General features: G+C 46.5%; 2 protein-coding genes across 2 annotated transcripts; both read right to left on the minus strand.

The window, feature by feature from the left end:
* Positions 1-8,150: 8,150 nt before the first annotated feature.
* LOC125378864 (periaxin-like) lies at positions 8,151-11,552 on the minus strand. The gene is made up of 6 exons (XM_048394847.1): positions 11,478-11,552; positions 10,815-11,114; positions 10,012-10,233; positions 9,534-9,833; positions 9,164-9,385; positions 8,151-8,486 (listed from the first exon to the last, which is right to left on the minus strand). Exons 1-6 carry the CDS (start codon positions 11,550-11,552, stop codon positions 8,151-8,153), a joined length of 1,455 nt encoding a protein of 484 aa, XP_048250804.1.
* Positions 11,553-12,139: 587 nt separating this feature from the next.
* LOC125378865 (glutamine-rich protein 2-like) lies at positions 12,140-16,729 on the minus strand. The gene is made up of 3 exons (XM_048394848.1): positions 16,593-16,729; positions 12,877-13,546; positions 12,140-12,736 (listed from the first exon to the last, which is right to left on the minus strand). The coding sequence occupies exons 1-3, from the start codon at positions 16,727-16,729 to the stop codon at positions 12,140-12,142; spliced, it is 1,404 nt and encodes a 467-aa protein (XP_048250805.1).
* Positions 16,730-17,087: the final 358 nt, after the last annotated feature.

A 17,087-nucleotide genomic window follows, 5' to 3' on the forward strand; every position in this document is an offset into this window, starting at 1 on the left:
GGGTCTTGCGCTATTCATGTATCTAGTATTCGACTTGACACAGACTTAGCCGTTTTGTTGTTATGGGTTGCTTGGATATGTTTTGGCACAAATTATTTTTCATTCAATGCCTTTTGAATTGTATTTCAAATTTGCATCAATAATAAAATAGGTGTGGCTTCCTATCTCGGAGTCCATATTTAGTATATTTACTTTATCCAAAATGGGATCCAAATGAGGCCATACTGGGAAATACAATCCCAATGTCCTCCGGTGGAACACTTATCTATTCAAGTCGCGCCTTATCTTGCAAATTTGAAACAGCTCAGGCTGTATACCTATTAAGGGTAACGTTGGTCATCTTATATTTGTCCTAATGGCATAGCCACAGAAGTACAAGATTATTTTCATCAATGTCTACAACATGATTAGAACCCGTACATTCTGCGTGACGAGCGAACGCTTTAACCTCTGGGCTACCACACCGCTCCATTATTGATGGTTAACCCGTATCCAGCACATACCACTCGTATGTTTTAAAACTTTGAAGTGGAGCCGATGATCACAAATGTCATGTTACTTTTGTCATAAAGCCGATCTTTAAAAATTCATACGGAATTTATCTCGTATCGAACACTGACTAAGCCTTTTTACCTTAAAAGACAAGGCGACAGTGACTGACGGTGTTCCTAGACAACGCCATGGAGTTGGTAAACGATACACGATTAATGCATCGCAGTGACAAACACAGCATCCTTGCCCGTCCCTGAGATGTAGGACAGCCGAGATAGATGCTGATGCGGGCTTGTCGCAGAATATGGATGCAATAACATACATCAATGACGTATATTGATGCGCGTACAGTGTACTTTAGGATTATTTAGTTAAGCGAGAACATCGTCAGGTGGAAGCCATGGTTACCGTATATATATATACAGTAGAAATGTATATATATATATATATATATATATATATATATATATATATTTCTACTGTAAGTAAATCTGTAAATCTACATGCCTATTTACTGTTTTTATTTATATATAATCCATATATCTACGTCTAATTTTATATTTACAATTCTGACAGGAAATTCATTACTGATATCAATAATATATGGTGAGCAAATATTGATATATGTCAGACGGACATAGCTGTATCATGTTTCGTCGTTCGTATTTAATCGGTTCTAAGTTTTCAATATCTGTTTAACGGGTTTGACCTTTTCAAATCCTGTCAGCGTCAGGTGTGTTCAGAACCGGGGCAACGTTGATGGATGAAAGTTTGGTATAAAAGCTGAACCCAATAGCTAACGTTTTAGTGACTGCGGCAAAATATATACTTGTCGAACTGTCAGACGTTGATGGGGGGGGGGGGGGGGGGGGGGGGGGGGGGGGGTCAGTTCAGCTGATCTGACCTAGTGTGACGGAACTACTTCCTTGACGGATGATTGGCTGGTTTGGTTGGTTTGTTGTTTAACGCCGCACTCAGCAATATTCCAGCTACATGACGGCGGTCTGTAAAATAATCGAGTCTGGACCAGACAATCCAGTGATTAATATCATGAGCATCGATCCACACAATTGGGATTGATGACATGCATCAACCAAGTCAGCGAGCCTGACCACCCGATCCCGTTAGTCGCCTTTTACGACAAGCATAGTCACCTTTTACGGCAAGTATGGGTTGCTGAAGACCTATTCTTCACCGGAATCTTCACGGGTCCTTGACGGATGACAAGCGGAAGGGTTTGTAACCGGGGGCGTTCCTGCTTGAAGTGTAATAATTCGGGTAGAGTCGAAGTGGCTTATGCTGGTTAAGTGTTGACAGTTAAAGATGCAAACCCAACTCAGACACAGTCCATATACTGACTCTGAGCCGAACAGTTCTTGTCATATCCCTTCAATGCTGAGCGCCAGGCAGGGGAACAACAAGTACCATCTTTTACGCTTTTTGGTATGACGCGGTCGGGGATCGAACCTCTTCGGGCAGACGCTTTATCCACTATGGCATGACAGCGGTTAGGTGAAGTAAAGACGATTAGAGGACGTGTTGTCGGTGATGGCTGTGACTACAATGACAACGTCGTTAGTTGTCCTTACATCGACCACCACGACATACTGGCAAATGTTCGTAAAGGGAAGAAAATGTAGTTGAAAGTTGTACGTTTTAGTTTGGTGAGGTGAGGTGAAATTGGGTTTAACGTCGCGTCCAAGATTATTGCACTTATATAGCGACGTGCATGCACGTGTATGTGTGTGTGTGGCTGCTTGTACTAGTCCGGACTGATGCCGATTTATAGTGCTAGCTCACTGAGATACCATGCCGCAGTTTAACATGAATACCCCACTCAGACACAGTATACTGACTCCGAGCCGACCAGTCCTTGTTTTAGCCCCTTAATGCCGAGCGCCAGACAGGGTAACAACAAGTACAATCTTTTAACGTCTTTTTGTATGACGCGGCCCGGGATCGAACCCTGGACCTTCCACTCTCCGGGCGGACGCTCTACCACAAGACCACGGAGGCGGTCCCGTTTTAGTTTGAATCCTGCTCGGAATACTGTTGAGTTCGTATGTATAACCTATATTGCATACTTTGTGCCACTGGGGCCATTGGTGTCCCAGTCGTCTAAGGCGCGGCAAGTCGCTGTGCAGAGTTGTGTCCCTCGGGCACGCCTGAAACCAACGATCTTGGGTTCGAATCCCTTTCGCCCTGATTGATTTTCTTGGCTTGTCAGCCATGTTTGCGGGTTTCACCAAAGTGGTAAACGTCTGAAACCTGCATGACTTCGGGCTTTCCTCCCATATTCAGCTGACACGCCGTGATATAACTGGAATACTGCTCAAAACGGCGTTAAACACAACTCACTCACTCATCGATCACGTTGTGCTCACACGGTATGTGTAGCCTATATTGTAACCATTGTCTGGGATTCATTCGATCTAAGGATATTACATTCCAAGCACGTCATAGAAATCAAATAGAAACACAGAGCTGTCTATCATCCCCAAATGCGTGTCAACCAAGGGCACATAACCCAATTTACTCAAAGCGTAGTATTCTATTAGTCAATTGACGATGTTTCCACGGAGCATTGATCGTACCGTGTACACAAACTCGGGCCTCCATAGGGTTAATGAGAGCTTTAAGAGATGGCACAATAAACACACTTCACACAAGAAACCACATTTTCGGGACAATGGGGGAATTTCCATATCATCGATAACCAATACATCTAGATTGCGGAAGCCGATATAGAGATTATCGATCTCCAATTGTCAAGAAGGCTTCATTGAGGTATTCGGGTCAAAGATCTGTTGTTTCCAATCATGGGGATCCCAGATTTTGTGGACAATTTGGAATCAAATTACTGTCCCTCATTTCCAGGAAAGTGCGATGTGAAGAGATTGATGGAGTTATGCTTCGCATGAAAGATATGTATGGTTTTATTAACTGCAAAATGTCACATTAACTCGGTGATTCAAGAACAGGGTATTGCCTAGATAAAGTGTTGGTGGCTGGGAATGAAAATAAACATGCCTCAACTGGCTTGTGTTAGGGCGTTACGGCGGGATCGATATACGGATTTAAATTTTCAATCATGATTGATCACCGTCACACGTTCAATCTTCCTTTGCAAAAATATCAACGTCGGTAAAAATTCAATAGTTGCTAAAGTCTGTCTTTCAAAAAGCCAGAGTACACATAAACTATCGGCTTGTAGTTACACTGATCACCTTAATGATAAAATACTGAAATACAGTAGTTCAATATATCGGAATCCATAATTAGAAATGCGGACAATCTTTTGAAGTATTTCATTAAAATATGAAACCATAAAGTTAGAAAGTCAACAGCCCAAATTGCGTTTTAGCTGTAGTTGTAACGCCCACATTACATTCGCGGTAACGAAAACGAGGCCACCACCTGTCAATCATGAACTTGATTGACCAATCAGAAAGTCCGAAGTGACTGAATCCGCCATTTTGTCCGACAACTTCAAACTTTCAAAGGAACATTTACGAAATACTTTTCTGAACAGAGCATTTGTCCTTCATATAGAGATATAAAACTTCGAGAAGAAAGAAAGGGCGAAATATAGAAGAAAACTAACAGAATATATTTGAATGTGTCTGGAGCTTTTCATGTACACAATGATCGGCGAAATTCGCCCGACATTGTCAGACATACTATCTCCTGAAATGCGACATATCATGTCATTAGAAGTGTACAGATTTACAAAACATGTAAGTGGATGACTAGTTCTGTTCGTTAGGGGCGTGGTATAGGTTAATACACCCATCCACCATCCTCCGCCTCCAGCCTAAGCCACGTCCACTCGGACACATGTTTACGAAGTCTTTCGCTACAAAAAGGGCCTAAAAGACGCGTTGTAAATATGTTAACTGTGTCATGAAAAGAAGTATTAATTGTTGGCATTGCTAAAATATGCATTATTTGTGAAAAGAAGCATTTGCGAAACAAAAAGTACTCCCCCTATCAGAGAAAGTTGTTTAAAATAGTCACATTGCAACCCTCGTAAACGAGGTGTATTACACAAATAATACACATTGAAAATTCTAACATAAAACAAGTTAAATGTTATTGAAAAACAACAAAATATATACTCAAGATCTAGTCAAAATAAATTATTCCACATTGTAATTGCAACAATATTTGTCATGTTAAAATTAGACATGTAATTATATCTTAAGAGAATAAAGCTGTGGATCGTTGCGCATAATATCAATCACTAGATTGTCTGGCCCAGACTCGATCTTTGTCAATGTACCGCCATGTAGCTGTAATATTTTAGTGCGGTGTTAGGCAACAACCATCACCACAGCTTTCATACGATTGGTTACCAATAAAAAAACGGTTCATTCACAACAGAACCTTTCTCATTCCTTGGCCACAATGTAAACCAGCAGTAATAAAGTTCGTTCTGGGCGCCTCAGACAAGAGTTTGATTCTCTCAAGTGGTAAATGATCAAAACCTGCCCCCTTTCCCTTTAATATCACTGAACTGAAGATGCCTAAGGAGTAAAAGTTTAATAAACCTTCTTATTCTCGATGCCAATTTTGATCAGCGCCTCGAACACTAATTGAGTGAGATCAGTGCGCCTGGTGGAAACATAAGTAACACATAATAGTATTCAGAATTTATCTTAAATATAATGAGAATCTCTGAAATCTGCAAATCGCTAAGGGTATTACTTTCTGAAAATCCAAGAAAATTTTCCTGAAAAAGCGGCAAGTTTTTGTAGTTTGTTACAAAATGATAGGAAGCTTTAAGCTACTATCTATGGATCATGCAGAGAAGAAATCAATATGGATATCTCACGGCTAGATGTCTCGCCCGCAGCAAACCTATCCATCATTGCTACAGGCGGGTAAAACAGCCTCATGTGCAAATTGCTTTGATATATGGATACAAGGTCTTTGGGTGTTCTGAAAACCTCTCGTGGCTGAAATAAGGCAGCCATGGGGCAGTTTGTCTCCAATTGGAGTGACCTTTACCTCCTCAACGGGTCCTTGGTTTGTTTGTGATTGTGACCTTGAAAACCAAGAACACCAGCCATGCTTTGGGGCGATCCTTGTGAACAAAATGTTTTGCCATAATTCCTGATACAAATGGTTGTTTTCCCGATGTCTCCCGCCTTGCTAAGAGGTATAGTGATAGGGCATACTGATTGATTATGAGCACTGTACACTGAATGACTCCCATCTCCTTAATGCGTAGGGTTCATCTTTTTATCACTAATCGTTGGATTGTGAAATACGAACAAACGATTTGACGTCAGTCGGGAACGGCATGCTTTCCGCGCATACCAACTGAATAACTAGTACACGTTTTAGAATGAGAATTGAGATTTAAGCAATTATTTGCAAAACAATATTTTCAAGTAAGAAATTGGGGGACGAATTTATATCCTCAGCTGAACAATTTAAGGAACCTTGTTTTAACAAATGTTATAGATCTGGAACATTGTATAACATAATCACCATTGAATAGCAGCTTGGCGCTTATTGAATGATTTTGACCAGCATCCTCATCCCTGCCAAGTCTATACCGATGAATCACCAACCTCTGGGATTTGGTGACACGGACCTCCGAGTAGACGTATTTCAAGAAGTTCCGAAACAAGAATGATTGGTTCGGACAGAAGGCCGGCCAGTCCATGATGTCTCAAGGGGAGGGAAGTCGTTGATGTCCTGTGGGATCTACAGCACCGGTTATAGCTCTAGGAATGGACTGGGACTGTAATGTCGGTGCCTATCGCCAGTTACAGATCTGTTCCTTTTGGCATGATCTCAGTAAGGGGGGGGGGGGGGGGGGGGGCATGGGTTGACTCAGTAAGTGGGGGAAATGGGTTGACTCTGTTAGTGGGGGACATGTCAGACAGCACTGGGTTGTTTCTGGTAAGTGGGGGACATGGGTTGACTCTGGTAAGTGGGGGACATGGCAGACAACGCTGGGTTGACTCTGGTAAGTGGGGGACATGGGTTGACTCTGGCAAGTGGGGGACATGGCAGACAACGCTGGGTTGACTCTGGTAAGTGAGGAACATGCGTTGACTCTGGTAAGTGGGGAACACGGCAGACAGCACTGGGTTGACTCAGTAAGTGGGGGACATGGCAGAGTTCTGGGTTGACTCTGGTAAGTGGGGACATGGGTTGACTCTGTTAGTTGGGGGACATGGCAGACAGTTGTGGGTTGACTCTGTTAGTCGGGGATATGGGTTGATTCTATAAGTGGGGACAAGGGTTGACTCTGATAAGGGGTGGGTGGGGGCGGAGGGAATGACAGACAAAACTGGGTTGATTTTGGTAAATAATAGAAATCAATTCCCCTGATTGAGAACGTGTCACCGGCGACCTCTTCGGTCTGCGTTCAGCCATCTCATTACCACCTACTTTACCCATATGAAAAATAAGAAATAAAGATAAATGAACAATTCGTGACATCCGCAAGAGTTAAATAAATGCGCTTGGGTCACTTCGACGCCAATCATTCCTTCAAATAACTTCAATTGCAATCTCTTCTATCATGGCCATGTCAGCGTTGTTTTCTGACAAAACACATGGAATTCGCAATGCTCACTCTATAGACAAATTAGGGTAATATCAGGTTTTTGAAAGCCTTACGCTTAGAACTCTCTCACACTGTCAATATTAACCAATTCCATATGCGACGATTATTAATAAAATGAAATCGAATTCTTGTGATCTCTTCCAACGAAACCATTCGACCGCCAGTTCTTATTTTCAAATCGGGGTTTAATGACGGAGCTCTTGTGATCCCACGTCACAGTGCCAAGTCAAACCTCGAAATGCTTTAATCTTACATTCCTAACGTTAGACATCAAAAATAGATTCCATTTGAGCGTTTGTAAAATCAATACTACCTGATGCAAAATCCGCTGCTCAATTCCTAGATTTGGAATTACCTGAATAAAAAGTGGGAATAATACGGAACGTTATATTGGACGGCATTTCATTTTACGTGGGAAACAAGGAAATGGCGATGAAGGGGTCGTTTCATATTAGACCTTTTTACAGAAAAGTAGCATCAGTTTAATAATTATGAAAGAGGAGATGTTTAATTTATTTTTAGAGTGATTGAGTGTAGTGGTACTTTTTAACAGAGCAGCTGTTTAATCGGGGGTCATTTGACGTTAAACATTACAGCACGTGGAAAGTATCACTGGAATTTCGAATTTGTTTGGAAATCATGCTGCGATATCAAACACGCCAATCAAAACGTTTTGTCAAGTTTATCTGGTGTCCAGAACGCGATTGCCTCATCAACATGACAGAACACAGCTTCAGCAACAGCCTTCATTATCTCATGATGATGTTCATTGACTTTCCAATTCGTTTGATGGTGAAATATTCTGTGGAACTACTGGATGGTGTCCAGGGGTGGATGCCTGTCGTGTCAACACTACATCAGACTTCATCACATGATGAGCAGATTGTATAATTCAACGAATTCAAATGCTTTCTAGGGCAGGAGCGGAGCAAGCCAACACGAGAGTGGTAACGTCGATAGCAGTCACGGAAACTCAGACTGACATCAACCAGTAATGTCCGTCTGTAAACAAACAACCCTCCAGGTACCCATTATACAGATTTCTAAAGAGTTTTGTTCCTTGTAAAGAGATCTATCTTGCAGTGACCATGTCCACACTCTGGCACTCTAGGACCCTGTACTCTGGCAATCTGGCATCCTGCACTCTGACTCTCTGGCACTCTGCTCTGTGGTACCCTGTACTCTGACTCTCTGGCACTCTGCTCTGTGGTACCCTGTACTCTGGCACTCGGCTCTGTGGTACCCTGTACTCTGGCACTCGGCTCTGTGGTACCCTGTACTCTGACTCTCTGGCACTCTGCTCTGTGGTACCCTGTACTTTAGCACTCGGCTCTGTGGTACCCTGTACTCTGACACTAGGCTTGTGGTACCCTGTACTCTGGCACTCGGCTCTGTGGTACCCTGTACTCTGGCACAAGGCTCTGTGGTTACCTGTACTCTGGCACTAGGCTCTGTGGTACCCTGTACTCTGGCACTCTGCTCTGTGGCACCCTGCACTCTGACTCTCTGGCACTTTGCTCTGTGGTACCCTGTGTTCTGGCACTAGGCTCTGTGGTACCCTGTACTCTGGCACTAGGCTCTGTGGTACCCTGTACTCTGGCACTAGGCTCTGTGGTACCCTGTACTCTGGCACTAGGCTCTGTGGTACCCTGTAGTCTGGCACTCGGCCCTGTGGTACCCTGTAGTCTGGTACTAGGCTCTGTGGTACCCTGTACACTGGCACTCTGCTCTGTGGTACCCGTACTCTGGCACTAGGCTTGTGGTACCCTGTGCACTGGCACTCTGCTCTGTGGTACCCTGTACTCTGGCACTAGGCTTGTGGTACCCTGTAGTCTGGCACTAGGCTCTGTGGTACCCTGTACTCTGGCACTAGGCTCTGTGGTACCCTGTACTCTGGCACTTGGCTTGTGGTACCCTGTACACTGGCACTCTGCTCTGTGGTACCCTGTACTCTGGCACCAGGCTCTGTGGTACCCTGTGTTCTGGCACTAGGCTCTGTGGTCCCCTTCACTCTGACTCTCTGGCACTCTGCTCCGTGGTACCCTGTGTTCTGGCACTAGGCTCTGTGGTACCCTGCACTCTGACTCTCTGGCACTCTGCTCTGTGGTACCCTGTACTCTGGCACTCGGCTCTGTGGTACCCTGCACTCTGACTCTCTGGCACTCTGCTCCGTGGTACCCTGTACTCTGGCTCTCTGCTCTGTGGTACCCTGTGTTCTGGCACTAGGCTCTGTGGTACCCTGTACTCTGACTCTCTGGCACTCTGCTCCGTGGTACCCTGTACTCTGGCTCTCTGCTCTGTGGTACCCTGTGTTCTGGCACTAGGCTCTGTAGTACCCTGTACTCTGGCACTAGGCTCTGTGGTACCCTGTACTCTGGCACTAGGCTATGTGGTACCCTGTACTCTGGCACTAGGCTCTGTGGTACCCTGTACTCTGGCACTAGGCTTGTGGTACCCTGCACTCTGACTCTCTGGCACTCGGCTCTGTGATACCCTGTAGTCTGGCACTAGGCTCTGTGATACCCTGTAGTCTTGCACTAGGCTTGTGGCACCCTGCACTCTGACTCTCTGGCACTCTGCTCTGTGGTACCCTGTACTCTGGCACAAGGCTATGTGGTACCCTGTACTCTGGCACTAGGCTCTGTGGTACCCTATAGTCTAGCACTAGGCTTGTGGCACCCTGCACTCTGACTCTCTGGCACTCTGCTCTGTGGTACCCTGTACTCTGGCACTCGGCTCTGTGGTACCCTGTACTCTGGCACAAGGCTAGGTGGTACCCTGTACTCTGGCACTAGGCTCTGTGATACCCTGTAGTCTGGCACTAGGCTTGTGGCACCCTGCACTCTGACTCTCTGGCACTCGGCTCTGTGGTACCCTGTACTCTGGCACAAGGCTCTGTGGTACCCTGTACTCTGGCACTAGGCCTGTGGTACCCTGTACTCTGGCACTCGGCTCTGTGGTACCCTGTACTCTGGCACTCGGCTCTGTGGTACCCTGTACTCTGGCACTCGGCTCTGTGGTACCCTGTACTCTGGCACTAGGCTTGTGGTACTCTGTACTCTGGCACCAGGCTCTGTGGTACTCTGTGTTCTGGCACTAGGCTTGTGGTACCCTGTACTCTGGCACTCGGCTCTGTGGTACCCTGTAGTCTGGCACTAGGCTTGTGGCACTCTGCACTCTGACTCTCTGGCATTCTGCTCTGTGGTACCCTGTACTCTGGCACTAGGCTCTGTGGTACTCTGTGTTCTGGCACTAGGCTTGTGGTACCCTGTAGTCTGGCACTAGGCTCTGTGGTACCCTGTACTCTGGCACTAGGCTCTGTGGTACCCTGTACTCTGGCACTAGGCTTGTGGTACCCTGCACTCTGACTCTCTGGCACTCGGCTCTGTGATACCCTGTAGTCTGGCACTAGGCTCTGTGATACCCTGCGTCTGGCACTAGGCTTGTGGCACCCTGCACTCTGACTCTCTGGCACTCGGCTCTGTGGTACCCTGTACTCTGGCACAAGGCTATGTGGTACCCTGTACTCTGGCACTAGGCTCTGTGGTACCCTATAGTCTAGCACTAGGCTTGTGGCACCCTGCACTCTGACTCTCTGGCACTCTGCTCTGTGGTACCCTGTACTCTGGCACTAGGCTCTGTGGTACCCTGTACTCTGGCACTAGGCTATGTGGTACCCTGTACTCTGGCACTAGGCTCTGTGGTACCCTGTACTCTGGCACTAGGCTTGTGGTACCCTGCACTCTGACTCTCTGGCACTCGGCTCTGTGATACCCTGTAGTCTGGCACTAGGCTCTGTGATACCCTGTAGTCTTGCACTAGGCTTGTGGCACCCTGCACTCTGACTCTCTGGCACTCTGCTCTGTGGTACCCTGTACTCTGGCACAAGGCTATGTGGTACCCTGTACTCTGGCACTAGGCTCTGTGGTACCCTATAGTCTAGCACTAGGCTTGTGGCACCCTGCACTCTGACTCTCTGGCACTCTGCTCTGTGGTACCCTGTACTCTGGCACTCGGCTCTGTGGTACCCTGTACTCTGGCACAAGGCTAGGTGGTACCCTGTACTCTGGCACTAGGCTCTGTGATACCCTGTAGTCTGGCACTAGGCTTGTGGCACCCTGCACTCTGACTCTCTGGCACTCGGCTCTGTGGTACCCTGTACTCTGGCACAAGGCTCTGTGGTACCCTGTACTCTGGCACTAGGCCTGTGGTACCCTGTACTCTGGCACTCGGCTCTGTGGTACCCTGTACTCTGGCACTCGGCTCTGTGGTACCCTGTACTCTGGCACTCGGCTCTGTGGTACCCTGTACTCTGGCACTAGGCTTGTGGTACTCTGTACTCTGGCACCAGGCTCTGTGGTACTCTGTGTTCTGGCACTAGGCTTGTGGTACCCTGTACTCTGGCACTCGGCTCTGTGGTACCCTGTAGTCTGGCACTAGGCTTGTGGCACTCTGCACTCTGACTCTCTGGCATTCTGCTCTGTGGTACCCTGTACTCTGGCACTAGGCTCTGTGGTACTCTGTGTTCTGGCACTAGGCTTGTGGTACCCTGTAGTCTGGCACTAGGCTCTGTGGTACCCTGTACTCTGGCACTAGGCTCTGTGGTACCCTGTACTCTGGCACTAGGCTTGTGGTACCCTGCACTCTGACTCTCTGGCACTCGGCTCTGTGATACCCTGTAGTCTGGCACTAGGCTCTGTGATACCCTGCGTCTGGCACTAGGCTTGTGGCACCCTGCACTCTGACTCTCTGGCACTCGGCTCTGTGGTACCCTGTACTCTGGCACAAGGCTATGTGGTACCCTGTACTCTGGCACTAGGCTCTGTGGTACCCTATAGTCTAGCACTAGGCTTGTGGCACCCTGCACTCTGACTCTCTGGCACTCTGCTCTGTGGTACCCTGTACTCTGGCACTCGGCTCTGTGGTACCCTGTACTCTGGCACTAGGCCTGTGGTACCCTGTACTCTGGCACTCGGCTCTGTGGTACCCTGTACTCTGGCACTCGGCTCTGTGGTACCCTGTACTCTGGCACTCGGCTCTGTGGTACCCTGTACTCTGGCACTAGGCTTGTGGTACTCTGTACTCTGGCACCAGGCTCTGTGGCACCCTGTACTCTGGCACCTGGCTCTGTGGTACCCTGTACTCTGGCACCAGGCTCTGTGGTACCCTGTACTCTGGCACCAGGCTCTGTGGCACCCTGTACTCTTGCACCAGGCTCTGTGGTACCCTGTACTCTGGCACCAGGCTCTGTGGTACCCTGTACTCTGGCACTCGGCTCTGTGGTACCCTGTACTCTGGCACTAGGCTTGTGGTACTCTGTACTCTGGCACCAGGCTCTGTGGCACCCTGTACTCTGGCACCTGGCTCTGTGGTACCCTGTACTCTGGCACCAGGCTCTGTGGTACCCTGTACTCTGGCACCAGGCTCTGTGGCACCCTGTACTCTTGCACCAGGCTCTGTGGTACCCTGTACTCTGGCACCAGGCTCTGTGGCACCCTGTAGTCTGGCACCAGGCTCTGTGGCACCCTGTAGTCTGGCACCAGGCTCTGTGGTACCCTGTGTTCTGGCACTAGGCTCTGTGGCACCCTGTACTCTAGCACTAGGCTTGAGGTACCCTGTACTCTGGCACTGGGCTCTGTGGCACCCTGTACTCTGGCACTAGGCTTGTGGTACCCTGTACTCTGGCACCAGGCTCTGTGGCACCCTGTACTCTGGCACTAGGCCTGTGGTACCCTGTACTCTGGCACTGGGCTCTGTGGCACCCTGTACTATGGCACTAGGCTTGTGGTACCCTGTACTCTGGCACCAGGCTCTGTGGCACCCTGTACTCTGGCACCAGGCTCTGTGGCACCCTGTCGTCTGGCACCAGGCTCTGTGGTACCCTGTACTCTGACTCTCTGGCACCAGGCTCTGTGGTGCCCTGTACTCTGACTCTCTGGCACCAGGCTCTGTAGTACCCTGTACTCTGACTCTCTGGCACCAGGCTCTGTGGTTCCCTGTACTCTGGCACCAGGCTCTGTGGTACCCTGTCGTCTGGCACCAGGCTCTGTGGTACCCTGTACTCTGACTCTCTGGCACCAGGCTCTGTGGTGCCCTGTACTCTGACTCTCTGGCACCAGGCTCTGTGGTGCCCTGTACTCTGACTCTCTGGCACCAGGCTCTGTGGTGCCCTGTACTCTGACTCTCTGGCACCAGGCTCTGTAGTACCCTGTACTCTGACTCTCTGGCACCAGGCTCTGTGGTACCCTGTACTCTGGCACCAGGCTCTGTGGCACCCTGTCGTCTGGCACTAGGCTCTGTTGTACCCTGTATTCTGGCACTAGGCTCTGTGGCACCCTGTACTCTGGCACCAGGCTCTGTGGCACCCTGTACTCTGGCACCAGGCTCTGTGGCACCCTGTCGTCACTAGGCTCTGTGGTACCCTGTACTCTGGCACCAGGCTCTGTGGCACCCTGTACTTGCCCTAGCCTGTTCCAATCTTTTCAAATTCCTCAAAATCAGACCATCTACGAAGCCATCACACGATCGCTCACTCCGATATCCGTTGAAGCAGACTCGTACTTTTTGTTCAGTTCTTTCAGCCGGTTCGTAAATGAGATGTTTTCCAGAGTAATATAAATTCCATCCCAATGATGTGTTCCATTTCCTCCCAAGTCTGTTGTGTGTTGGTCAATAGCAGCCTGGTGATTCCTCTTCCAGCCACCGTATCTCCATCTCTCACCCTGTAGGTAACGTAAATCTTCACCTTATTCAATGAACGTAATTAGCTTGATGGGTTTTCCGATGGGTGGTGTTATATCTTTTAACAGAAATGAATTGTTATAGATTTTGGACTTTGAGCTCGTGAGAGATACTTCAGACGACCTAAGGCCCAGTCGGCATCTAGAATCCGAAACATGCTTCTGTAGTTTCCTTGAGGTTTGTAGTTTCATTTTCATTTACATTTTACGACTATAAACTAAACGTAAAACTCATGTAAAGTTGCTTAAAGACGCAATCCATTATTTATTTACGGTTCATGTAGCTGGATTATTGTTGAGTACCTCGTTAAAGAACAAACAAACAAAACCCAACATGTATGAAAATATCGAAATAAAACTAATGGAAAGAGGATTTATTAATGTCGTCTAATATATCTTTGTCATGCTTCGTTACACATCATAAAGATAACGCAACGCAAAAGCTACCAAGAACCAGTCTGTGTATGAAGAAACATATTTCAGTCTCGTTCGCTCAACGGCACCGCGGGACCAAGGAATCAAGTTTATTTCCTTGTATCAAAACTTGCAGCAATTGTATTTCGTTTTCCCCTGTTTCTTTTGTGTTGGAATGATTTCAACTAAACTATTAAGATACGGGTGTTTTTGGTCCCTCTGAGGGGTATGACATATGAAGTTATAAACGTATTCTTCTCAAAAGAAGTTTCTTCCATATCAATACTAAGTTACTGTATTAATCTGTCATAGCATGACATATTAACAATAGTAATATGAAAGAGTCGCGTGTTCTTTAACATCATGTGAGTAGTATACATGAATAAACCGATATATCTTAGATTTTAACTGAAGAATCATGTTTTTGTCAATAAATTCAAAACAAAAAATGTCAATGCGTACATGTGCTTCTCCTATTATCTAAGGAATAGCGGGAGCACGCCAAAGTCACACAGTGAATTACACACTGGGGCAATTTGTCACACATGTCACATTACGCATGTCACAGCTCACATATCACAGCTTGCATGTCACAACTCACAGCAAATGGTACATGCCAGAAGCTCAACACGCATCTGGTAAAATCAATTATGCTAAATCCTACTTACTCAACTAACATTTGGGCATGTGCGTGATTTGTGAACATTAAACTAATTTTTTGGCACGTTTGGCGAGGTTCGTTTTCTTACAAAGCGAAGCCAATAAATCTCATATTTTGGTAGAAAGCTACCTTAAGCTTGTCACAAGTTAAAAAATACTGGGCCGGGGCCTGAAGAGAAAAGGGTATGGCCCATAACGAGCATTGTACCGCTACATGCTGTTCGCTGTCGTTGCCAGAGGATGCCATTCGAATCATGGGTCGATATAATGGGACCGATATAATAGCCACAATTAACACGACTACATACACCGGAAATTGAGTTTTCATAAATGTTCTGAAAAACTGAAACTTTTGTCTGAAGCCTCAAACAATTCGACTCAGTGACTTTACATAGAGGAATCTCGCTTTTTTGGCATGTAGCAATATGAACCATAATTTCGGCCTTAAATAAAATAGTTGAATCTGGTTCCCTTGTTAACGTAGCATATATCCTCATGTAACCGCTATCACTATGTTCATATAATAGCCATTGTGTCGTTACAGTGCTACATGTTGATTTTGTTGCTACATGAAAGTCATATTGTTGATTCATGAAAGTCATTTAAAAGTTGAGAAGGTATAATTATAATAACCGGTGTCAATACTGTTTTAATCCACGCATATAAAATATATTGTAGTCATTTGTTGTCACTATGTCAACACCAATAACAGAAGTCTGTCGTTATATCAGTGTGTAATCACGTGAAGGTCATTGTGTCGGTATGTCAGTGTGTCATCACTTGAAGGTCATCGTGTCCGTATATCAGTGTGTAATCACGTGAAGGTCATTGTGTCGGTATGTCAGTGTCATCACATGAAGGTCAGTGTGTCATCGCTTCAAGGTCATCGTGTCGGTGTGTCATCACTTGAAGGTCATCGTGTCGGTATATCAGTTTGTCATCACTGGAACGTCATTGCGTCGGTATGTCAGTGTGTCATCATTTGGAGGTCATCGTGTCAGTGTGTCATCATTTGAAGGTCATTGTGTCGGTATATCAATGTGTCATCACTTTAAGGTCATTGTGTCGGCATGTCAGTGTCATCACATGAAGGTCAGTGTGTCATCACTTGAAGGTCATTGTGTCGATATATCAGTGTGTCATCACTTGAATGTCATCGTATCAGTATATTAGTGTGTCATCATTAGATGGACATAATGTCGATGTATGAAATACTATACCTGACACGTCAGAAACCTACGATTGTGGGTTCGAATCACGGTTCGCCCCGATTATGTTTCTAGGTTTGTCAGCACCATACCCGTGCTCGTGGGTTTCACCGAAGTGGTAAACGTCCAAGACCTGCATCACTTCGGGCTTTCCTCCCACATTAAGCTGACACGCCGTGATATAACTGGAATAATGTTAAAACGGCGTCAAACCCAACTCACTCACTCATTATACTAGGGAGGCGACATGGGTCGCCCAGTCGTCTTAGGCGCCGAATGTCGCTGTGAAGAGCTGCTTCCTTAGGCGTCCCAGAAACCAGGGTTCGAATCCCAGTTCGACCTGATCATGTTTTTAGGTTTGTCAGCACCATACCTGTGCTCGTAGGTTTCACCAAACATCTGTAACCTGTGTTACTTCGGGCTTTCCCAAAAACTGAAATACTGTTAAAAGCGGCATTAAACCATCCCTCTCTTCTTAACTCACTCACTCACTCGACCCTGGAGTGTTTCCGAGATTCATGTTTTTCCAACTGTCCGATGTGTCCACCCTCCGGCAGGTCCGGTAGTAACTGGTATTCCAACTTCAACCCCTCTTTACCACGCGGGTCCGGTTGATACAGCTGTCTCATGCTTTAATTCCTCATCCATACACTCAGTCGCTGAATAGATGAATTGCTATTTTAAACGGCACCCGTTTACATTAAGTCTGACTTTGATCAGTATGTCAAGATTGACATTTGATTCGTAACAAGGATGACGTCCATGACTTTGTGAGTAAGTTGTGTACGGGAGTTAAATGTCATGATTATAAAACTGTGTCCATAATTGTCCAAACTCTCACCTCAGTGATAACTCTTTCTTTGTAAGTTATCAAGAACTCATTGTAGTTGAATTAATCGTTCATGGTCTATTTCATGTCCCTTGTACCTGATTAATGTGGAAGCCCACATGTGTCGGTTTCAAAGTAGGCATCAAAATCTCATTTTA

Source organism: Haliotis rufescens, unplaced genomic scaffold (assembly GCF_023055435.1).
Source record: "Haliotis rufescens isolate VD_foot unplaced genomic scaffold, xgHalRufe1.0.p SCAF_13, whole genome shotgun sequence".
Lineage (NCBI taxonomy): Eukaryota > Metazoa > Mollusca > Gastropoda > Lepetellida > Haliotidae > Haliotis > Haliotis rufescens.